General features: G+C 52.7%; 10 protein-coding genes across 10 annotated transcripts; 6 read left to right on the plus strand and 4 right to left on the minus strand.

Annotated features, from left to right (window-relative positions):
• Positions 1 to 664: 664 nt before the first annotated feature.
• On the plus strand, positions 665 to 1,297 carry JN550_008559 (uncharacterized protein; the record flags this gene model as incomplete). The annotated part of the gene is made up of 1 exon (XM_049320534.1): positions 665 to 1,297. One exon carries the CDS (start codon positions 665 to 667, stop codon positions 1,295 to 1,297), a length of 633 nt encoding a protein of 210 aa, XP_049169491.1.
• Positions 1,298 to 1,848: 551 nt separating this feature from the next.
• On the plus strand, positions 1,849 to 2,364 carry JN550_008560 (uncharacterized protein; the record flags this gene model as incomplete). Its single annotated transcript, XM_049320535.1, has 1 exon — positions 1,849 to 2,364. The coding sequence occupies one exon, from the start codon at positions 1,849 to 1,851 to the stop codon at positions 2,362 to 2,364; it is 516 nt and encodes a 171-aa protein (XP_049169492.1).
• Positions 2,365 to 2,722: 358 nt separating this feature from the next.
• Positions 2,723 to 4,023, minus strand: JN550_008561 (uncharacterized protein; the record flags this gene model as incomplete). Its single annotated transcript, XM_049320536.1, has 3 exons — positions 2,723 to 3,128; positions 3,189 to 3,562; positions 3,841 to 4,023. The coding sequence occupies 3 exons, from the start codon at positions 4,021 to 4,023 to the stop codon at positions 2,723 to 2,725; spliced, it is 963 nt and encodes a 320-aa protein (XP_049169493.1).
• A 1,832-nt stretch (positions 4,024 to 5,855) lies between these two features.
• On the minus strand, positions 5,856 to 8,210 carry JN550_008562 (uncharacterized protein; the record flags this gene model as incomplete). Its single annotated transcript, XM_049320537.1, has 7 exons — positions 5,856 to 5,919; positions 6,059 to 6,079; positions 6,163 to 6,330; positions 6,399 to 6,481; positions 6,552 to 6,614; positions 6,858 to 7,312; positions 7,364 to 8,210. 7 exons carry the CDS (start codon positions 8,208 to 8,210, stop codon positions 5,856 to 5,858), a joined length of 1,701 nt encoding a protein of 566 aa, XP_049169494.1.
• Positions 8,211 to 9,447: 1,237 nt separating this feature from the next.
• Positions 9,448 to 10,310, plus strand: JN550_008563 (uncharacterized protein; the record flags this gene model as incomplete). The annotated part of the gene is made up of 2 exons (XM_049320538.1): positions 9,448 to 9,838; positions 9,916 to 10,310. 2 exons carry the CDS (start codon positions 9,448 to 9,450, stop codon positions 10,308 to 10,310), a joined length of 786 nt encoding a protein of 261 aa, XP_049169495.1.
• Positions 10,311 to 11,733: 1,423 nt separating this feature from the next.
• Positions 11,734 to 12,388, plus strand: JN550_008564 (uncharacterized protein; the record flags this gene model as incomplete). The annotated part of the gene is made up of 3 exons (XM_049320539.1): positions 11,734 to 11,952; positions 12,026 to 12,181; positions 12,305 to 12,388. 3 exons carry the CDS (start codon positions 11,734 to 11,736, stop codon positions 12,386 to 12,388), a joined length of 459 nt encoding a protein of 152 aa, XP_049169496.1.
• Positions 12,389 to 12,779: 391 nt separating this feature from the next.
• Positions 12,780 to 14,234, minus strand: JN550_008565 (uncharacterized protein; the record flags this gene model as incomplete). Its single annotated transcript, XM_049320540.1, has 1 exon — positions 12,780 to 14,234. One exon carries the CDS (start codon positions 14,232 to 14,234, stop codon positions 12,780 to 12,782), a length of 1,455 nt encoding a protein of 484 aa, XP_049169497.1.
• Positions 14,235 to 14,864: 630 nt separating this feature from the next.
• On the minus strand, positions 14,865 to 15,976 carry JN550_008566 (uncharacterized protein; the record flags this gene model as incomplete). The annotated part of the gene is made up of 5 exons (XM_049320542.1): positions 14,865 to 15,009; positions 15,066 to 15,390; positions 15,442 to 15,617; positions 15,674 to 15,750; positions 15,803 to 15,976. 5 exons carry the CDS (start codon positions 15,974 to 15,976, stop codon positions 14,865 to 14,867), a joined length of 897 nt encoding a protein of 298 aa, XP_049169498.1.
• Positions 15,977 to 17,582: 1,606 nt separating this feature from the next.
• Positions 17,583 to 18,896, plus strand: JN550_008567 (uncharacterized protein; the record flags this gene model as incomplete). The annotated part of the gene is made up of 4 exons (XM_049320543.1): positions 17,583 to 17,831; positions 17,884 to 17,974; positions 18,028 to 18,405; positions 18,460 to 18,896. The coding sequence occupies 4 exons, from the start codon at positions 17,583 to 17,585 to the stop codon at positions 18,894 to 18,896; spliced, it is 1,155 nt and encodes a 384-aa protein (XP_049169499.1).
• An 889-nt stretch (positions 18,897 to 19,785) lies between these two features.
• Positions 19,786 to 21,511, plus strand: JN550_008568 (uncharacterized protein; the record flags this gene model as incomplete). Its single annotated transcript, XM_049320544.1, has 3 exons — positions 19,786 to 19,997; positions 20,066 to 21,042; positions 21,210 to 21,511. The coding sequence occupies 3 exons, from the start codon at positions 19,786 to 19,788 to the stop codon at positions 21,509 to 21,511; spliced, it is 1,491 nt and encodes a 496-aa protein (XP_049169500.1).
• Positions 21,512 to 22,186: the final 675 nt, after the last annotated feature.

The raw sequence follows: 22,186 nt of genomic DNA on the forward strand, positions 1-22,186 counted from the left end.
TAGGGAAGCGGCCACTTGTTGCACCCCAAAATACTGCATGAGAGAGAGCCCATCTACAGCTTCTTGGTGGGTCTCACGAGCTCCCCATCGTCACTTCGTCACCGACCACAGAACCAATAACTTGCTCAGTCCGCACCGTTCGTCCCCAGCCCTCTTAATTGTCAGTAAAGCACCGGATTTTCAACCAATCAGAGACCTTGGATGCCCATTGGCCAAGTTGGTTTACGGCGTCCGACTGTTAATCGGGAGATCGTCAGTTCGACCCTGACATGGGCAGCATCTGTCTCTTCTTTTTTTCTGTTTCTTCCCAGCAACTCTATTTTTTGTTTTGTTTTTGTCGTTGATTCGCTTTTCCACCTGCGTTCCGGCCGCGGTGGAATCCGAAAATCAACCGCCGTCTTCATCAGCCAATCCAAATCACAATCACCGGATAGCGCACTAAGTTAGATAGCCGTCTCCATTCTGGGCACTAAATCTAGTCTTCTTGATAAGGATGCAGGTACGCGACTCAGCGGCGCGAGTGAAAGCCTCTGGCGCAAAGTTTCTTTTCTCGAAAGTCCCTGTTCCTGCATGCAGGAACTGTATACCCCAAAAGCTCGGTCTCGTTGACCAATAAGACAGCTGCCTCGATTGTTCGGGAACTTGTATTCAACTGACGTTCGTCATGGGCTCCTCCAGCTGCCCGCCTCTCCCAATCGAGATCTGGATTGAGATTCTCAGTTACCTGACCGACAAGAGGAACCTGCCGACATCTTGGCAGGCTTGCCGTCGTGTCTCTCACGTCTTGAAAGCTGCCGCGGAAGAAGCGTACAAGAGCACTTGCCTCAGAACATGGCAGCTCCATCTGCTGCTTGGTACTCGGAAGTGTCGTCCTCGTCTCGGCGCGACCTCCGAGAGGCGCGTCAAAGTCACGGCGACCATGAGCTTTGACAAGATGTCGCCAGACGGCCAGCGCGTATTTTTACACTATCCTCACTGTGATTACTGGGGTCTTGAGGATGTAGACTTGATCGCCGGCGACCTCCGCCTGGTGGTGCAGTGCTTGCCGGGAGGCGCGATGGAGCTATGGATCGGTTCTGGCTGTTCCAAGGTTGGATCCATGTCTCCCATGTTGGACGTCGGTGAGGGCGGGCTTCCGGGCATGGCGCTTGAGGTGGATCGCGAGGCACGCACGGTGTCCTATTACTGGAGACCTCTACTGAGCACCTTCTTGGCAAACGCACATGATGGGAACCCGCGTGCCTTTTATGGCATATATGGCAAGAAAAGGCCTGGAAGAGTGGTCAGAGGAGTGTGAATGTTGAGTATACCCTCGCCTGTCATACCTACGCTCATAGACTGGCGCGACGCCTCGCTGGTAAGACGTGATGGGATTCCACTTTAGAGCTCCTCAAAAAGCAGAAGTCAGGGTCTCGTTTCCTTCGGCCTGATTGGAGCGTCGCGCACCGCATCATCCTATCTGCCCCGGAGCGCTAAAGTATTTGAAAGAGGCCGCCGTGGGAATCTATCAAACAGAACTCGACATAAGGCATCAAACTCCTCCGGCAGAAAACGACGGTTGATTGGTACCGGAGTTTTCTCGGTGATGGCTATGCCGTCATACCTTCCGTCATTGCGAAGGACTGGGCATTGAAGTACCAGCAGGCCGCATTTAGCTAGTTGACTTCACTCGACAATACTGCACTTGACCTCACAGATTCAACTATTCGGACAGATGAAAATCTCCCTTCTATATTCGGCATCAACACGTTCAATCACTATGGCGTCGTACATGAGCGCTTCATGTGGGACATCCGGTTATATCCACGGGTCATCGAGGTGTTCGCGATACTATAGGGTACCGATGAAATGCTCGTATCCATCAAAGCATTGAACATCACGTGGCCCCTTCGTCCTGGTCATATGCCTCGGACGAAATGGCCACATGTGGATCAGTCGCCGCTCCGTAAAGGTCTGCAATGTGTCCAACGCATTGTAGACCTATCCCAAGCTGGACCCAACGACGGTGGGCTCACCGTCGATCCTGGGTCTCATAAGGCTCCCGAACCCTTCTCCGTAGAGCATACCTATAAGTCGATTTGGAGCAGAAAGGACTTTTATACTGATATCCCGGAGGAAATATCCTGGTTCGAAAAACAAAGATTCCACGGGCACAAAGTTGTTGCAGAGCTAGGTGATCTGATCATATGGGACTCCCGTTTGATTCACTACGGCGCAGAACCAACCAAGAAGAGCAACACGATACGCATGGTAGTCTATATATCATACGCGCCTGCGGCATTGGCAAGTCAGGCGGCCTTTCTCGCCAAAAATTGGCCGCACGATGATATCAAGCCTAAGATCAAATTTTCCTTTGCGCCCTGATGGTAGCCAGGATACTAGAAAAATGGAACCACTTGATAAGCCCGACTTTGAAACCAAAACTGTTACAGCTTGCGGGAATGGAGCCACACTGAGAACTTTGCTTGCGGCGTCAGATAACCATCTGCCAGCGAAGGCGTCGGTTTGCATCCAAGGCGAGCATTCCAGTATATCAGCATGCGGGGGGTGGATAAACTAAGGTATCAAGATTCATCAATAGAAATACTTTTTTTAGACTATAAGGCTGTGGGTTGACTGTGTGCATTGGATATTACATGTATACACCCCAAATTGCACCTTGCCTAGATTCCACTCACTTAATCAGCGCCCACCATCCCATGGAAAACTTTCACCAGATAGTTTACATGCAGGATTTCGAGCTCTTGAGACCCATGATATTCTCCGATAGATCCCCACTGTCAGTCCGGCCAAGTTCCACGTCATTTGGACGGTGGAGTTCGTCCTGGCTCCCCATCCCGCTGCCACGCTCATACGTGCAGCGGCTGCTCTCAGAAGCCTGGCCACTACCATCCAGGTTCTTGTGTAGTTGTTGCGATTTCTCGTTGGAATCCTTCGTGGATCTACGAATAGTACTAGCAAACATTGGAAGCCACCTAGAGACCAACGGTCTCAAGGTAGGGAGGCATGCACACGTGATACCAGAGCAAAGCTCAGTAATAGACCAACAGGACGAGTCTGTATTCTCGTATGTGAGGTCTGCAAAGAGCTGGAGGTACTTTATCCGGATGATAGATATAGCAACCGTGCTAAGTTTGTTTTCGTCAGTCAAGTATAAGTTATCGTTAGGGCACGAAGGGGTGACTTACAAGAATCCCAAACTGAAGATACCCAGCAGGATGAGTTTCTGTTGCTTCGGCAGATGCAGATGGCCCAGCACTGGTAAGGGCAGGACGAAGACGGCAACGTCAGTCGCGATGTTGCCCGCGGCGTTAACGTACCACTGGGGCAGGTTTGGGATACAGTGGCCGTCGAGGCTGTCGTTCCAGAACTTGGCAATAGGTTGGCAAATGAATATACCTACGAACACCTGAGACAAAGACCACGCTCCCACGACAGCCATTGCTATCTGGAGAGTGAGTCGCATCTTCCTAATCGACAGCACTCGGTAGTACTGGGCCAGAAAGGTCATTTTCGTGAAGAACAGCCCCGTATTATATAGGGTGATGGACACGTAGAAGTTCTGTGACACTGTTAGTGCCAAAGCGATACTACGCCAAAAGGATCTGGCTTGCCTCGAGGTAGTTACTGATACCCTGGGGTCCTGCCTCGTAGAGAACATCCCATACATGGGCTCCAAGGCCAAAGTGGGTATCTTGGTCGAAATCAGTCGCTGCTTGGCACAGGAAGGTAAGAGTCCCATACTAATGCATTGCGAAATCCCTGTGGCCCATGCGAATATCTATGCGAGATCACGGTATTTAGTGTACTGTACTTTAGTGCCAAAGTCTAGACACTTACGAGAGCTATGGCGGCGAGGTAGTCGTCTGCACCCAATTGTCGGACAATGACGCTCCGTGTGTAGAGCCGCATCCCGGTCGACACGGTGGCAACAGTCAGGACGAAGCAAACCGCCCCGACGACGACGCTGCCTCGGTTATCATGAGGCAGGGCCGCGAAGACCTGAGGGTCTGAAAAGTCCATGGCCTATATGGATTCAAACTCCTAAAAGAGTGGGTTCAGTATGGCAAAGAGGCAGCTCAACGCCGAGACGTTCGGAGGGAACGAGATGAGTATAGATCTCCCGACAAAGTTCGGATCTAGGAAGTTTGGTTTCTTATACTTGAAGCTTAGTCAATGGAGAAGATCGGCCCCCGTTGCCCCACACTCTTCGTTTGGCAGGTCTTGTCTACATGGGTCCTGACGCGAACAGACACCGGTGCGTTCGCAAGTCGGTCGGTTTATGGGATGAACGGTGAGCTACCCTAGGCCGTTGCCTCTCTGCATCACGTACGCGCCACATACACATACCAGACAGGCCAGACGTCAAAAACTTGGCCAGCCTGGCCTTGCCTGGCCGACCCAGGACCTCGTCTATACTCAATCCGGTCTCAAGACTTGAACCTGCTGTATAGCCGACGTCTGTGCTTTGCATACAACCCACTAGGACCCCTGGCTTCTCCACATCCCATTGACACATTGCAGGTCACTGAGCACAGTCCGCTTGTCTGCGGGAGCCCCTGCCCCCCTATGCAGCATGCAGCCACTTGCTCGGGATCGTCCCGTGTCTTGTATAGCTGTTTCGCCATGATTCGCCCGAAACCACATTCTTGGGGTTCAGTGGTGTGCCGGCGCTCTCTTCCGAGACGACCCTTTTCGGTGCTAGCTGTCTGCATGACCTCACATCCGGATTCCGACGCCTACGCCCTTGGGGACATGCAGCCGAAGGCTTCTGTTTCGGACCTATGCACAACAAGCCCATTATCGAGCTAATCTGCGGGCAGCCCTTGGTGGCAAGGGGCTGCACATGTCGACCAGTCAACATGTGACGTAGTACTGGAGGCGCTGGAGGCGTTGACAGTCAGAGACAGTCCCGAAAGGGCCCCTCCGTTCGCTTCGATAAAGCTCAGATATAGCTCCAGTGCCAGTTTGGTCGCGAGTGCGGGATCTAAGTCCTACTAGTGTCGGGTGGTATTCCAGCGAGCTGGTTTCCTTGTTGGACAGCAAGTGCACGGATCGCATGGCCTCGGACCTTTGTGTTGGATTATGGGTTTTCAATGCTTTGCAATGCTGGTCGGTCATGATGCGAGAACACGACATAATCGTTGGAAGTGAGAGCCGATGCGGGACGAGGGGTCCGATGTCAAGATTTGCATTCGTTCGCCGGATGATACGAAAACGGCAGGCCGACCCGCGTGTGGAGAGGGATTCGTAATTCGCTCCGAATTGAGAATACCAATAAGTCTACTCAATGGTCATCTTGTTTACTCATTGTTACAGGGAATAAGATGTGGTGCTCTTCGGAAATAGACAACATCATGTTTCTGAGCACCGGATAACAAGGCCCCACAGCCAGCCTAGCCTCTGCCGGGAATATCCTCAGGAGCATTGCATTGGAGATCGTCACAAGGCCCCGTAAAGATCAGCAGAGATCGTCTGATGGGGCTGGACCCAACCGACTGTGTCGGGAGAAGAAGAAGACGGGGGCCCTGGCTTGGTCGGTAGAACGGACCGGACTAATGCGAACAGGTGGTGAGGCTTCTCCTTATTGGTCACAACAGACATCCAAATGTCAAAGCGCGCATATATATATATAAGCGAGAGCTTGTTGCTAGCAAGCCTCAAGCGGCGAAATCGAATACTACAGACAGTCAATGACAAAGACAATTGATTGATGGAAAGGACAAGTTTGGCATTGCGTGAGATAAAGTTGAGACAGTTCTCGATTTACACCAGTCCAGACGTGGCTATCAGCTGCTCACCTAGTCAGTAGCAGTAATACCTACTTTTCTAACATAATTTCGCCAACCTCACTACTAAAATGTCGACCATTCGGATCCCTCGGTCAGAGCATTCCACATGGGCTCCTCGTCATTACCCCTGTTGTATATCAGAAGAGCTTGGTCACAGCGCCACCAGCAACTAGGGAGCCGGCCAAGGACCCCAATCTCGGAATGAGCATGGGCTGGACAGAAACGCTTCTCCTCACCAGAACTAGGGATTCCAGGGCTAGGCATACCCTGCTCCATGACCGTGCGCGCTAAGCCACTCGTCAGCAATGAGATATTTCCTCTTCCGGCTTCAATGTTATTGGGGCGTATTCTCGTCGGGTTAAACACTAACCTATGGATTTCGGCCTTCGCAAATCTTTCCACTTCCAATGTCTCGCTTTGGTGTGCCTCATCTAGGCTGCCGGGTGTCTGAGTGGGCTTCTCCTCGGGACACTTGCGCGTTTTGATCCTGCATGCTCCAAGGGAAATGTCTTCGACGAAAGTGACCGCAGTTTCGTCACTGTGAATCGCCTCGCATATCTCCTTGTCACATAAGGGCATATTGGTGCGCTTCATCAGACCCCTCACAGTCCCCAGTGTGCCTGTGTGTAATCAGCCGAGAGATCGGGTATCGTTAGATCTTGGCACCTAATGTCAGAGGGTCCCGAGGGCTAGGCCTGGGTTAGCAGTGTGATTATATAGAACTGAGCTAAAGTTGAACGCCGCTTTGTCCTTGAGAACAAGGTCATTGTACTCGTCGGAAGTCTCGTCGTATGAACGGCGGCCAAGACAAGGGACATGGTTCTTGGGATCAAGCGTCAGGATGTGTCATCTCTCTCGGGTTCCATACTTCCAAACCCTTACGTGGTCCTGCTCTGTTATATCTAAAGTGAACACAAGGCTATCTATCGAGTCTTTCTAATCTTCATCAGGAGTATCAAGCGCAGAACTATCCGTAGACGACTGGTAGCCACTTGAACAGTCAGAGTCCGCAGGTTGGTCAGTAACAATTCTGAGGGTGCCTCTTAAATACTCCCCTGCTCTTACTCGCGCGCAAAGCTGCTTGAGTACATGCGCGCCCTTTCGAAAGTCTGCTTCCTCGACATAGATCATTCCACTGATCCGCCACCACCAGTTGCCGCGGTATAGGAAGTTTTGGAAATATATACCACTCTCTGTGCAACCAACATGTTTGATCCAATCAGAGACCGCATTAGCATGCCGAGGGTCTACCTTGCCGTCTTGCTCTGCGGTTTCTCTGTTGTTGACTTCGTGCGCCGTGCGCAGTTCAAGGGGCATCCGAATGTTGGCAAAATTGCACTCGCGCATCCTGGAGCCTGGAACATTCATGATATGAGTACCTAGTATTTCAGCAGCAATAGTGGCCCCTCGCTCTGTGATCCACCGGCAGTACTGCTGGATGGAAGCCTCGCCGCCGCAGACATCGTGTCGGAACCTCAGAGCTGCCTCGACGCAGAGATAATTTGTGGTGTCGGAGGTTCCTAGTGAATGTCAGCATGTACTCTTTGCCAGCTCTGTCAGCATATACATACCAGTGAAGTCAAACAGTTCCTCGAAGGCGTTCTCCTCGGGCGTGGACAGGAACAAGGGCCGTTTCGGTTTGAACCCGTGGCTGGTAGGCAACGATGTTCTAATTAGGGCCTGGTTCTTCTTTGGGACATAGAAGGCCGCACACCCTCTCGGCACAAAGAACCATTTGTGTAAGTTGGTGACAAAGAAGTCAGGTTTCAACACGCCAAGGTCAATGTCAACATGGCCAATGCCGTGGGCACCATCCACAAGCACCATGGCGCCCTCGGCTTGTAGAGCGGGCACGAGACGCTCAAATGGCACCCGTGCGCCGGGCCCACTGATGATGGTATCGCAGATGGCCAGCCGCACTCTCTTGCCGGGCTGTGCGTTGATCTGGCGCGTCGTGTCCACCATCATCTTGACTATGTCGTCGTCCGCAATGGGCCACTCGCGGAAGATCACATGGGGTTCGACGCCGCGGGCCTCCTCCAGCCAGCTCAGGCCGTTGGCGACGGAGCCATAGACCAGCTCATAGCACAGCACGACGTCGCCTGGCTTCCAGTCCAGGTTCTTGAGCACAGTGTCGATGCCCGTCGTCGCGTTGGGCACAAAGACCAGCTCATCCGAGGGGCAGCGCAGCAAGCCGGCGACGGCGGCACGCGACTTGGCCAATCTGCTAGCAAAGTGCAGTGCGATGAACGGGTCCGGGGCAGCCTCGACCTCGGCGCGGAGAGCCAGGTGGGCGGCACGGACAGATACCGGGTGCGTGCCGTAGGAGCCGTGATTGAGGGGCAGGTAACTCGGGGAGAAGGCGAAGTGGGCGTGTCGCATGGGAGCCCCGAAGGGGACTTGCGGCGGCTGCGGCATCCTTACAACAGTTTCACGACCAGCAAAAGAGCCCGGAACATTGGTCTATACACATGTTTTATGAGTGAATGAAGTGATTGCGCAGGGTTGATCACTGGGGCGAGAGCCGTATCAAGACCGCAGTGGGGCTCTGCACTAGACACTGGACACTGGACACTGTCTCGGTTAGGTTGATGTTGGGGACTGGGGACATCCGCGCATGCTATAGCCGGCCGGCCTTGGATCACGGGTAAGCTGCACATCCTGAGGTGTGATGGGCGTTGCGAGATGAAGATAAAGCCACGGTTCACATGGAAATATAGTGAGTGGCACTCGACTGCGTGATGACGCGCGAGAGACGAGGAGAGGGCAAGTCTCTTGAGAGCACACTGGAATAAGAGAAGAGAATCTCCGCGCGGCACCTAAGAACGTTATGAGAGGACTCGGGGGGTGTTTCTGCTTGGTGCTCTGTGATGTCATGTTCCCCGAACCCGCGAGACGCCGTTATAGTATCTTACAACCAGCGACATGGGTATACATATCAAGCCGCTCTGCATTGCCGCTGATCACCCACTTATACTGGAAGTCTGGTTTGGTGACTGCATGTAATCTATCAGAATGGCATACTACAGTATGTACCGGGAGGGAATGATGTATCGTGCACGGCCACAATCAACTAAACGCAGTTAAGAGGAGAGCCCGCGCCCCTTCCCCCCCCCCCCCCCGTGCACATCACTCCAAAGTTTGGGGAACCAAAAGTGGCACTGAGATCGCTGACGTCGATCCTTGGGGGGCGTCTTTGGGGCTGTCTTTGGGGCCGTCTTTGGGGCGCTAGGTGCTAACTTATGGAGCCCGTTCCCCATTCGGGTAGACGGCCTGAACGAGGGGGCAGCCCACCAGAACTGCGCCACAAAACACTTCGTCACTCTCTCTTGGGCGAGACCCACCTCCCACCACCACAGCCCACCAAGGCACCACCGCGGACGGCACCACGGCACCTCCATCACGAACTTCGCAACCAGTCCATCGCCGCCATTCTGCTCTCCCGCCCGCTCTGCTCTCCCGAGCTGGTATTGATTCCTTGATATCCGTGCACTCTGTGTTACGAGGCGACAAGCGACGACACGACCAGATACCACACGATACCGGACCCGATCCCCACCGACTGACGGAAGATCAGACCCAAACCTCAGCTTCCCACCAGATCGCGGCATCCCACATTGTCCGACCAAGGAGCGCACCCAGCACAACCGCCAACATGTCGTGGGCAGGCTTCAAGAAGAATGTCAACCGCGCCACGACGCAGGTCATGATGAAGACGGGCCATGTCGAGAAGACCAACGACCGCGACTACGAGGTGGAGGAGCGTCGCTTCCGCACCATGGAGGCCGCCTCGCTGCGCCTGCAGAAGGAGGCCAAGGGCTACCTGGACTCGCTGCGCGCCATGACCGCCTCGCAGATGCGCATAGCCGAGACCATCGACGCCTTCTACGGAGACGCCGGCGCCAAGGACGGCGTGAGCAGGAGCTACAAGCAGGCTGTCGAGGACCTGGACGCCGAGACGATAAAGGCCTTGGACGGCCCCTACCGGACCACGGTCCTCGAGCCCATCAACCGCTTCTGCGCCTACTTTCCCGACGTCAACGAATGTAGGCAACACCCCTCGCCTCTCCCCTCACCCCTCGACCCCAGAAACTCGTCCGCGGAGTACTGACTGCATCCCCAGGCATCAAGAAGCGCGGCCACAAGCTGCTGGATTATGACGCCCTGCGCGCCAAGGTCAAGAAGCTGGCCGAGAAGCCCGACAAGGACGTGACGAAGCTGCCCCGTACCGAGAAGGAGATGGAGATTGCCAGGGCCGCCTACGAGCAACTCAACGAACAGCTCTCGTCCGAGCTCCCACAGCTGATCGACCTCAGAGTGCCCTATCTGGACCCCAGCTTCGAGGCCCTCGTCAAGATCCAGTTGCGCTTCTGCGCCGAGGCCTACAGCCGGATGGCCCAAGTACAACAGTACCTAGACGCCGACACCAGAGAACAATACGCACAAGGGCATCTGGACAGCAGGGTCGAAGAGGTTCTGCAGGAGATCAGGGAGCTGAGTATCAGCGGAACGGTCTAGATGATACTGGCCAATTGGTAGTCCGGGACGGGAAATTACGAAGCTACGGTAAGCGGCTGTCATGGGTTTTGGAGTTCAACAGGCATCTTGGGTGGGCCGTCTTGGGGCATGAGCTCCGGCTCTCTTTCTTTGGGGCCTTTTTGGGACCGTGGCCTCCCGATAGATATTAAAACGGCACGAGAAGTGGATACAGTACGGGATAATGCATGATACCTGCCTCAACTATGTGCCAGCAATGACCAGTTGCTGGATTATCGACCATGGGTACCTTTCCACATCATGCTGTTCGTCTAATCCCTCTTCTGCACCGTATACTCGTTGATAGGGGTATGACAGCTTGGTCCGGCCAGTATTCCATCAACAAGAGTCAAAAGGCCCTTGCCATGGCCTACACATGTATGTTCACCTACGTAATATACGGCGAGAGTGCGAGTATCTGAGGTCAGTCGACCTAAGCGCCCTACATAACAACTTGTCTCGGGAAGGTGAGACAGGCCTAGAGATCCGAAAGTGTAGAGGGCATGGGATGGTATTCACCATCAGCCACCAATGGTAGTAGCGTCCGTAGTGTAAGGTTCGAGACGCACAGGCAAGCCACTTGTCTGGTGTAACACAAGCACGGGCCGAGGATCTGGGAGTAAACCTTGTTGCTTGTCCGGACGGGCCTGATCTGTCCGTTAAGTAATTATTCTCGAGTGGCTCTCGCTGCCCTCCTCTGATACCCAGTTAGTTACACTTCGTATGGTAGACGCTCACTTGTAATGGTATTAACTTGAAAGCGTCACTCAGGGAGTGCATTTCAATCTGTCGTCTATTGCCTAGACCTAGGGAACGACAGTGCTCTATTCGGTAAGGCTTCGACGCCCGTCTTCACCCCTATGTCCAACCTCGCTGCATGGTTGACAACCGCAAATACACAAACGTTATTTGGCCGTAGGATATCTTGGCATCATCTATGCAAGGTTTACAGTGGATATTCAACCACTTGCTTGTGCCTGTGTATGCTATTTGTGCCCACCGTCGGCATCTTGACATGATGGTTAGAACTCCTTGCGTGGTATGGTACAAGAAGTCTACCATTACTTGCAAAGCACCGTGCATCCTATAATGCACGTTTTGGCTATCATACTCTTCGATCGTCGGACTCGGGCCTTTGGAACGGATGGAAATAGAAGCATGATGCGGGGACCATACAGAAGGATGTTCTGACGTCTTCCGACCACAATATCCGTTAAATCCTCCAGAGGAGTCGTGGCCAGGACTATACGGGCTCACCTGAGACAATATCTATAAAGAAACCTCCGTAGTTAGTTCAAATCGTGCCCAGGAATCCTCTGGTTCATCTTTAAAACAATAGCCTGACTATCTTGTATCACGAAACCCATCTCTATATGCCCGCAAGTTGCTTCGCATTCCACTTATCATGACTCGAACTATATTCCTCACGGTTACCTTGCCTTTTTTTATACACTCAGTTCTAGGAGGTTATCTCAATGTTCAGAACTCTTGCTCTTTTGCGATCTTTTGCCAGGGAGCAAAAGGTGACGGGACGGACACGGGGGCTGCCACCTCCGTGGGCGCCGGATCCTCGTGGACGTCTCCTCTCGCCGCGAACGACGACAACATCGGGGCCACACTCAAGGTAAGCAGGCGTTCTACATTGACCTCGGTATGGCGTTCAATGAATAACAATACCGTCTTTTCCTCACCAACAGTGCTCTTTGAGCTCCACCCTCAGCTCGCCGTACCAGCTCGAGATGGCCGTTGCAGCAGGACGGTCTTGGCTCGATCTCTCGCGCGTTGATGGCGCGCCATTCGAAGCCTTCCACCGCTCTGCTGAATGGCCAGGGACCTCTTGCCCGGTTCTTGATGTGAGTATCCCTTCTCTTGGAGGTTTCCAAGGCTATTACTCGCCGAGTTTGATTTCAGTTGGGTCTGGTGGTTGGGGATAAACTCAAGGGGATGAGTGCAATGGCTGATAGCGGATTCTCTAGTGCCCGGCCGGATCCTCGGCGTGCGAGTGGCCAACCCAGATTGATTGCGCCACAACGGCTGATGTGTGGATGTACCTTTGCTGAGGAAATGACGTCCAGTGGGTTGGATTCATGTTAGACAAACCAGATCAGATGCACAAAGTGTTCATCATGCTAAGGCGCAAGTACGGATAGCAAACCGTTTGTCTAATGAGCATTTCTTTCCATCACTGGGAGTTGGCATTCGAAGTTCACTTCGGATAGTTGTGACCAACCAAGGACCGGTATTTCATGACGTCTCATAGTATCTAGTCACTGCTTAGGTTGGTCACTGGGGGGTTTCGAAAAATTTCCATGTGGCAAGCTGATCGGCCCGACTGACTTATAGACTATTGAAGGTGCTCCTCATACAATGTTCTGCTTCTCGTCAGAAAAAGCAACTTCTATAAGTCTAGGTATAGCTTAATAGCACCTGGAACTGCTTTTATTTAACCGACTAGGCTTTTACAGATGCCGGAGTCGTTGCAATGTTCCTGGCACCCTTGGCAATGGAAGTGAGGACAGTATCATCCGCTTGCTCAACCTGGAAGCCATGGTCCACGTTCCAATCCAACACCTGTTGGCACATCCCTTCGATTGTAGTGCAAACCCCCTTGAACCCTAGGCCTCCTTCTGCAACGGATTTCTTCGCGGCAGTGTCAATAATCGGTACATGAGTGGTGGCGCTGAAAATAGACGGCTGTAGCATGGCGAGGTCTCCACTTGGCTTCACCCACTTGAAGCCAGGAGCGCGCGAGAGACTGTCGAGAGCCTCCACGACGTAGGCGAAGAGTAGCAGGGGTACGGGAGGTACGGGGATGACCTTGGTCGGCGTGACAGCAAGTTTCTGCATCAATTTGTAGTAATCCTGGAACAGAGCCGCCGGGCCCGGGTCGGTAATGTTGAAGGGCCGGCCAGCACAACCAGGCATCTCCTCACTGCCCAACAACGCTGCCTCGAAGAGCAGATGCGCCAGAGATACGTGTCCGACATGGACACAGTTTTGCAAGACATTAGGTGTCCAAGTTGGAGATGTTCCCGCACGCAGCACCATTCCCACAAACTGGTCAGCGTGACTACTGCCGTAGATGCCATTGCCGGGACGAATCGTCCCGGTACGGAACGTAGGGCTGTTGGCTCCGCACACCAAGCGCTCTGCGACCGCCTTCGAGTGGGCGTAGTTGGCAAAGAAATCAGAGTGAGGTTTGACAGGCTTATGGAAGTCCGATTCAGCGAGCACCTGCACCCAGTTTTTGGGCCATGGTCGCCAAGGTGGCCCCCAGAATCGCGTAGGGACCAATCCGATCGAGGCCGACGACGTTGCGATGAAGACGTCCGCTCCCGCGGCTTTCGCAGAGCCCAGCACATTCCGAGTACCATCCACGTTGACACGCTCGACGCGGTGATATGTTGCCACGGATCTCTCGTGAGGGACGATGAGCGCGGCCACGTGGAAAACTGTCAAGGGCAGCTTGGCGACCGAGGCCGGCCACGGCTTGGTGAATGCCGCCTCAGTAGATGAGGCTGAGGATATATCCGCGTGGACGAACTCGACGCTTGCCGCCGGGCCGGTCAGCAGGTCCTTCCTCTCCGGGGCTCGGAAATCGACATTGCGGATGCTCTCGGGAGGCTGACCGCGCTCCAGCAATTGCAGAATGACCTGGCCCCCAACGCCTCCAGAGCCTCCCGTTACGATATATCGACGGTTCAACTTGGGCGGAAGATGCTCCGACCAGGAGATTGGATTCTTCTTGACTTTGTTATATGTCTCCTCAATCTCCTCGTCGGTCCACCGGTGTGGAGAAAGCGCGAGGATCTCGGGAGGCGTCTTCTTAAGGACACGGTTCAAGTTCCACAGATAGAGGAGACAGGAAAGCGCCACGCCGAATATGGCGGCACGAACTGAATCCATAGTAGCCAGTCCAACCAAGCGCGGCCGTAGTTGTTGTTGTTGTTGTTGTAGTTTCTTCGGGGTTCTCAAGGTGCTGCGAAGTCACGTTTGATCCTCGGCCCGTTCGATTTAGAGGGGCGTTGACACAGCACGGGCCCAACGGATACGAATACGACCTGGCAGAAACGTCTACCGATCCTTCACTACATGTCCGAAACATAATCCTACATGTACATGCCAGATATGGTTTACATTTGCTTGCACGTATGATTTGCGCAGTTCTTAATTTATGTGCACCATTTCAGGTTTGTGTTTGAGCATCAATTGCACTTATATTTGCACCAAAACCTTACATTCAGCCATTTACTACGCTTTCGGATGCCTCTTGATCACTACAACTATGAATAACCGCAAGAACGCTCAGGAAGTTGAGCTTATGCCAACTATGCCATAAGATTTGGTGTTTATAGTCTTACGAGAACCGCTCAGCTAAGTAAACCGCTGCCCGTGGAAACTACCATTCGCCACTTATACAATCTAGCTTTCATGGTATATCGTTGAGGACATAGTGGTGTGAGGAATGGGACATCTCAATTAGATAGAGAACCATGTAATTTATGATTACTCGTTGTCGCGATCAAGGTTATGTACCTACGCGGCTTGTTGCGCGATTTCTTTTGCTTTTTGCAAGTTGCTATGCACCATGTTTGCAAAACCCCAGACGTCAAAGGTAACTGCAATTGCTCTGTATCCTTGTTGAATCATCATTGGAATCATTTCAGGGGCCATTGCTCCACTGTATACGTCAGTAAGAGAGAAGTGCAAGAATAGGTTATGGAGTTGAGTACGTACCCAAAGAGAGGGCGATTGTACTTCTGACCCGCCGCAACGAACCTGGCCATGGCGGCAGCAAAGGTAGGATGTGGTTCGCCGCCCATCTTGATAGGAACACCCGCGTCTGCCATGAAATCGCCTGGGCCGAACATGAGGGCGCCAACACCCTCAACTGCAGCAATCTCTTCTGCATTCTCGACTCCCTTGACGCTTTCAATCTGCGGAATCACGACGATGTGACGGTTAGAGGTCTGCATGTTGAACGGGTCGTCCTTGTACAGGGATGTGTCTGAGATTCCAGGCGTAAATGTCCATGGGCTAAATGAGCGGCCGCCTATGGGAGCTGGCAATTTCATGAGTACTACGATAACATCAAGGATCAGTCAGCGCTTACGATAATAGATCTCCTTGATCATGTCTTTTACTTCTTGGGCACTTTCGCAGTGAGGAATGACGATTCCAGCTGCTCCAGCATCCAATGCTGTCGATAAACTGACTTCATCATGCTTGGGCACCCGGACAACCACCATGCTCTTGCCCTCCGAATGGTGTTGAGCGGCATGAATCGCACTGGGAGCAATCAGAACACTTCACTCTTCACCCAATGGCAAGTGGACATGACTCACTCATGAAGCGTTAGGCGGTCGAACATGCCATGCTCCACATCAATCCAGATGAAGTCCGGCTTTGTTGAAGCAAGAATCTGTGCCGGAAGTGAGTCTCTGCGCGGAATCCAGGTTGGTGTGAGAACGCACCTTGGTCACGAAAGTGCTGGGAATCCCTTGGGCAATACCAAACAGCGTCTTCTTCGGGTCTGCCGTTGCTTGACGCAAAGCCTCTTGAAGGTTACCGGGATATGTGAGCAACGCCGCCCTGAACGGCGCTTCCGTGTGCAAGTTCGACTGTTGAAGGTACGGTTGGTCTGTCATGGCAGCTGGTGTAGGGCGGAACTACTCTCTGAGAAGAATGAAGAAGTTAAAGGAGAGATGGACTTTGCACGTAACAGACTTCGGATATTTATACTCATATAACATGAGGGGGGTCGGGGGCGGAAGTTGTTGTTGAAAGACTTGGTCACCATTCTATTTCAGGGAGCCCCATATTCTGTCTCCTTCCCTTGCCTTGGGACTGGCGTACCTTAGTGGCTGATGAGAGCACTACTTGGCTCTAAGATTGAATCAAGGCCACAGCGACCCAGTTTTTTCTAGACCTATAGTTAAGTGCTTATCGATCGGTGTCCTTGATTGCCCAACATGCCTAGAGAGCTTACGCGCCGTCATCGACTGTTCGTGACGGACTGGTGAACCCGGAACACTCGGGGTCTAGCGTACGTTGACCTAACCTCATGGTACGCCAAGCTAAAAGTTAGCGGCCGCTTACTTGCCAAGTTAGCTCTCCCACCGCCTCAGAGCCGCGACACAACTTTGCATGCCTAGAAATTAGCAGAATGAATCACGTTCATCGGCATCGGGGTATTATTGCGCGTTGTTTCCGGATGTGGCTGGGAGTAGCCGGACTTAACGCCAGTGCCCGTGGCCTTCGATATTAAAGTGCCCGCGTATAAGGGTAACTAGCGCCAAGCTCCTGCTACCTCTTAATCACTTCGCTGCCTTCGGATACTGCTGTATAAATGTACATCCCAGGAGTGTCCCAAGCATTGGACATTGCCACGTGGAAGTAGAAGTTTGGCTCCCTACGCTTTGTGGTATCGATCAACAGCGTGACGATATTGACTGCGGTTCTAAGCGAATATATGCGCGGTTGATACAAGAGATATGTTCCAAGTTCACTTAAGAGCAGCACATGAATCCGAATGATATAGGAGCTCAGGATGTCCGATTAGGGTCTGTAACTGTATGCGCCCCGGGGCTTGTTGCCCACAATCCATCTTTCATCAGAATAGCAGGACTGCCCCACAACCTTCGTGTCACTTTGAGGAGTATGCTAAGAGTAACTACACACCTTCTAACAAGCCCGTGGTAAACTCTATTGAGGCTTCTCCAACATAACCATACGAGTCTCCTACCAACCCTTTAGCACTCTGAAGTCACTGGGCTGATAGGTCATGACTGCCGTATATTCCTGAACGTGGGACATTGTCTTCCGAATGCAACCGGCACAAGTGCGTACCACATGCCACCACAGACCTTGGGAATTAGAGGCTGTCTACTGTGTAATCAGGAAAGTCTTACACATGGAGCAGATCTAGCCCAGAATGCATAATTTGCAATCACAGACGGGTATCCGAATGGCCTGTGCGCAGTAATACGCTATGCCTCTTTGGCCCACTGCTTAGTAGGGGGGGCTGTGCCGCGCTTGAGCACCCTCCGAAATTGCCTCGTATCTGGCTTACTCCTGGCCATTCCTTCCAGGTCGCAAGCGTCGTGTTGCTTCTCTTTGGACCGTTGAAAGATCCAATGTGTGCTTGTTAAAGTGTTGGTCAACGCCCTCCTCCATTGATCAGACCCGGACCTGCTAAACTTTCTCGCTGCCAAAACTTCTATTATCCGGTGCACCCTCCGACTCCGTAGCAAGATGTCTGACAAGAGGAATGATGACCATATCGTGAGGCTGCCAGATCACTTACCACGGTCCAAGAGCGGCACCGAAGCGGCATCACAGTTCGGCCATGTGCCTTCGTCAAAGCCTCTCTCAAAGCTTGACAACAGCCCGGGGGCCGCCATTGCGTCGTACTGTCTTGCGTCAATCAGCATGACCCTCATCAACAAGTACGTGGTATCAGGAAACTCATGGAATCTTCATTTCTTCTTTCTCTGCATTCAGGTACACTTCGCAATTGCACAATTCTACTGGGTTCAATGCTAATTCCGGCTAGTCTGTTGTCTGTAGCGGAGCAATCATATTGTGCAAGCACCTTGGTGTGATCAACGGATTGGCCCCTTTTGATACGGGAAAGGCAAAGAGATGTACGAGTTCGCCCAGTGTGCATTCATGAAGACCCTTTACTGACTGTTCTTAGGGTTTCCAATCTCCGTGCTTCTTGTAGCCCAGATATACACCGGCAACAAGGCGCTTCAGGTTCTCTCTGTACCGGTGTTCACCATCTTCAAGAACCTCACCATCATTGTGATCGCGTACGGAGAGGTCCTATGGTTCGGCGGCAGCGTGACTCCTCTCATGCTGCTTTCCTTTGGCCTGATGGTCCTGAGCTCTGTTGTTGCAGCTTGGGCTGATATACAGGCTGCAATTGGCGGCGGTGATCTCGCGGAAACATCTGCATCGATATCGACTTTGAACGCGGGATATGCATGGATGGGCTTGAATGTCATGGCGCAAGCATCGTTCGTTCTGGGGTTACGTCGAAGGATCAAGAGTATGGGCTTTACGGACTGGGACAGTAGGTCGAACTCACAGGCAAGATGGAGAACCAATTGCTAACGCGCACCACCAGCCATGTTTTACAACAATCTGCTGACGATTCCTGTGCTGGCCGCTGGCACAATCTTGACCGAGGATTGGTCACGAAATAACGTGGCCAGCAACTTTCCAGCCGAGTCGCGCAATGCCATGGTGATTGGCATGATCTATTCAGGGGTTGGTGCTATCGGCATCTCGTACTGCACGGCCTGGTGCATCAGAACAACGTCGTCGACGACATACTCCATGACGGGGGCTTTGAATAAGCTTCCCCTGGCGATCAGCGGTCTTATCTTCTTCCACGCGCCTGTAACATTTGGCAGTGTATCGGCAATATTTTTGGGCTTTGTTAGTGGCCTAGTGTATACCTGGGGCAAGATACGCCAGACAGAGCAGGCCAAGATGTCACTTCCTACGACAAACCAGCCGGTGTTGAGCGCCAGCGCGCAGAGCAACAAAGACGTGGCGTAGACGATGTGTCAAACAACGAGTCTTATCATGGCTAAGACGGTTTTCATATCTTCATCTAGAATTGGCATAGAAATCATGCTCTGACGAGATGCAGCCTTTGGCTCCATCTTATGAGTTGATAGAATAACTAGAGTGTACATTACAAGCATCCCATTTTGCAGTTACCATCCGTAAACTAGAATTTATCTCACCCGAAGCTTGTCAGCCAGAGATTATGATAGGCCATGATCAAAAGCAATACCATAGCTGTGTCGTGGGCGATGTCGTTTCCCTTGCTATTGCGTTAATCGTCATCGTCAAGAGCGCCTACAGAGTGGGAGTAGTGCTGGCCTCATGCCAGTAGTCATAAAGAGTTTGCTGCCAGTAAGGGGCCTTTCGTACTGAACGCCCCTGGCAAGCCTGGGCCGTGGCCCTGGACTGCCCGTGCGGATCACAACCCCGATTGACTGACTACCTCCTTAACCAGGTAACTAGTCGCAGCGCTAAGTCGAGTGACTCGGCGGCGGGATCATCCCTGACATACTATTACAGTACAGCATCGAGTACACATATACTGCGATGACTTTTCTAGGAATATCCTCCACTGAGTGTTCCGGCGTTCCATCGCTCTGGCCCCCGGCACGTAACGTTATCATCGACATCGAACTACCGGGATCGGAGATACTGTCCGCTTGCCCTGATAACCCCTGCTGCTTTCGCTTAATCCGCACGTGCATTTCTTGATACCAGGATCTGATCCACGACAAGCCCATCGCCTTTCTCCCCCAGGGTGCCGAAACAACGTCCAAACTTTCTCGAGAGACAGGAGCTGTAGCTACGGCTCAGTGGCTGACATGCGAGTTTGATGGTCGCTAGTGTTGCGAGGCGCAGGTAGATTCTTACCGTTTCCATGTTGCCACGACAAAACATAGGAAACAATGAGGCCGTCGCTGAGACTATACCCGCCAACATGACGCTTGCCATGCACCCCAGAAACACACGGCCGACAGGTGCGGATTGGGATACCCACAGGCCTGTCATTACCCGTCTGTACTGGGACGAAGGAAAGCCGTTGAAAGAAGTCAGGGCGATCATGGCCAATGAGCATGGTTTCAAGGCTACGTATGGCCAACCGTTACATAGCCAGAGATGCGTGTTATACTGAACACTGACCGCTCGTGATCTATTAGGGTGAAGATGTATAAGGTACGGTTCAAGCAATGGGGGCTAACCAAGAACCTCTCGAGCCGCCGTGTGGCACATATTCTAGAAGCCGCCATGGACGGGAAGCCTACTCAGCTCCCTGTCATCCAAGGGCGGCAACTTGGCTCTCAAAGGGTCAAGAGATGCATGCAGAATCTAGCAACAGCATTCGGTGCCACTATCATTCCGCCGCAAACGGTCAGAAAACAGAGCCCGCCCATATTCGTATCAGCGCCAGACATTATGCGATTCCCCGAGGGATGCTTACAGGCAGTCATTGACTTCGCAACGGGCCGTATGGATGGGGACTCGTTCGGCTTGAGCGGCCCCGAGTATCCATGGATGGAAGACAAATCGTTGAATGTATGGCACAACAGTCGCATGGCACTAACGAAAATCGCCGAAAAACGCAACTCACCCCTTTACTTCAGTCTCCTCAACAAGGCCTTTGATCAATACTCCGTCGCGATCGACCGCCTGGAGCCTACGCTCGTGTGGGTGTCACTGTTATGTATTCTGCTGCTGGCGCAGGTCGGTGAAGACCTCGCCAGGACGTTTGTCGAGTACTCCGCTCGGCTCTGTGCCATCAAGTTGGGGCCTGTCCACCCTCTGACACGACTGTGGTCCATGGTGAGGTGTATGAGCGTCGACGAAGTTCGACGGGCTGTAGTCGTCATCTTCGAGGCATACTTTGCCAGTTGCCAAAGTGATGTCCGACCCGGCGAAGAAGTTCGCCGGGTATCGATCGTTCATGTCGCTCGGGCTTTGCTGAGGGTGGGCGCAATATCGTTTGAGACGGCGTCAGCAACCATAAAGAAGATTGAGAAAGAATTCAAAGACCGCTGCGTGAACACGGTTGATGCGGAATGGTATTGGTGGTGTCGTATTTTCCACTGTCAACTGTTGTACGACCACGGAAAGTTCGACGAGGCAGACGGGGATATGCCTGCCATTGGAAGACATCGTGAGTAATTCCCAAGAGCCAATTTCCTAACCCCCTAGGACAATTTGGGGCTCTAAATAGTTTGTGAGCCATCACTTGGCGCAGATTACACACCGTAGGGCCCAGACAGAAGCTCTACCGTGCGCCAACGGGTCTGATGAGGTAGTACTGACCCCCGACATTCCTAGTTCATTGCGGCAACCCCGATTTGAATTTCGATGACATTGAAGACGAAGTTACTGTCATGACCTACTATGCGCTGAAGCCGTTAATCCTGGAGGCTCGTGGTCTCATGGACGAGGCAACACGGTATTACGTTGCGTCTTATGAGTTCACCAAGAAGATCAGAGGCCATTCGTACAGTCGTATGGTGAGTGTGACTGCGAGTCTGGAAGGACATTACCGTCGGAAGGGTGATCTCGAAGCCGCCGAGAGAATCAGGGAGGAGTTTGAGAGCGCATGGAAGACACTAGTCAAGGTAGGGAAGTAGGCAGCTGTGGGTTCGCGCCTTTCTTACCACCATGGTCTTCGGTCACTCGTAAGGAGGTTGCATTGGCAGACCAGCTAGGAGGATATGTACCCTAATGTCGTCCCACCACGATAGCCTAGAGTATCGATCACATCTCTCTATAAAGTGACCGCCTCATTGGCATCAGAACGCACACATTCTCTGGGCCGCCGGAAGCATTTGTCAGAGAATGATGGTTCAAGAAAGCGCCAATTGTACGTAGCATATAGCCTCTCCCCAGCCTCACACGCCTCCGCTCCTGCTCGTCGAATTTCAGGAGGACCACAGTAATGGGCCGTGACCCTGAAGCAGTCCGGTAGACAGGCTGCCCATGGACTGTGAGACCTTGGATGGTGAAGTCTGCAATGATGGAACCCGTGGATCGGCGTATCCTGAATAGAGTTGCCTCAGTACTATCGAGTAAGACATCACTCGGTTTCGTGGGACGCCAGAACCTTGGTACCGGCTCTAGCCACTGAGGGCCCAGGAGCTCCAAACACTGGTATAAGACAGTGTCCAGAAACTTTGCTGTGTCTCTTGTGAGTTTCGTTCTTTCTCTCCGCCTCAAACGAAGTCCCCTGCTAGTGACCGGGAGACTCGTATCTCCGCGCATGCGCTGCAGATGAAGCAGATACTGGTCATTGATCAAGAATGAAT

The sequence above is a fragment of the Neoarthrinium moseri genome, assembly GCF_022829205.1.
Source record: "Neoarthrinium moseri strain CBS 164.80 chromosome Unknown scaffold36_Wmoseri_CBS_16480, whole genome shotgun sequence".
Lineage (NCBI taxonomy): Eukaryota > Fungi > Ascomycota > Sordariomycetes > Amphisphaeriales > Apiosporaceae > Neoarthrinium > Neoarthrinium moseri.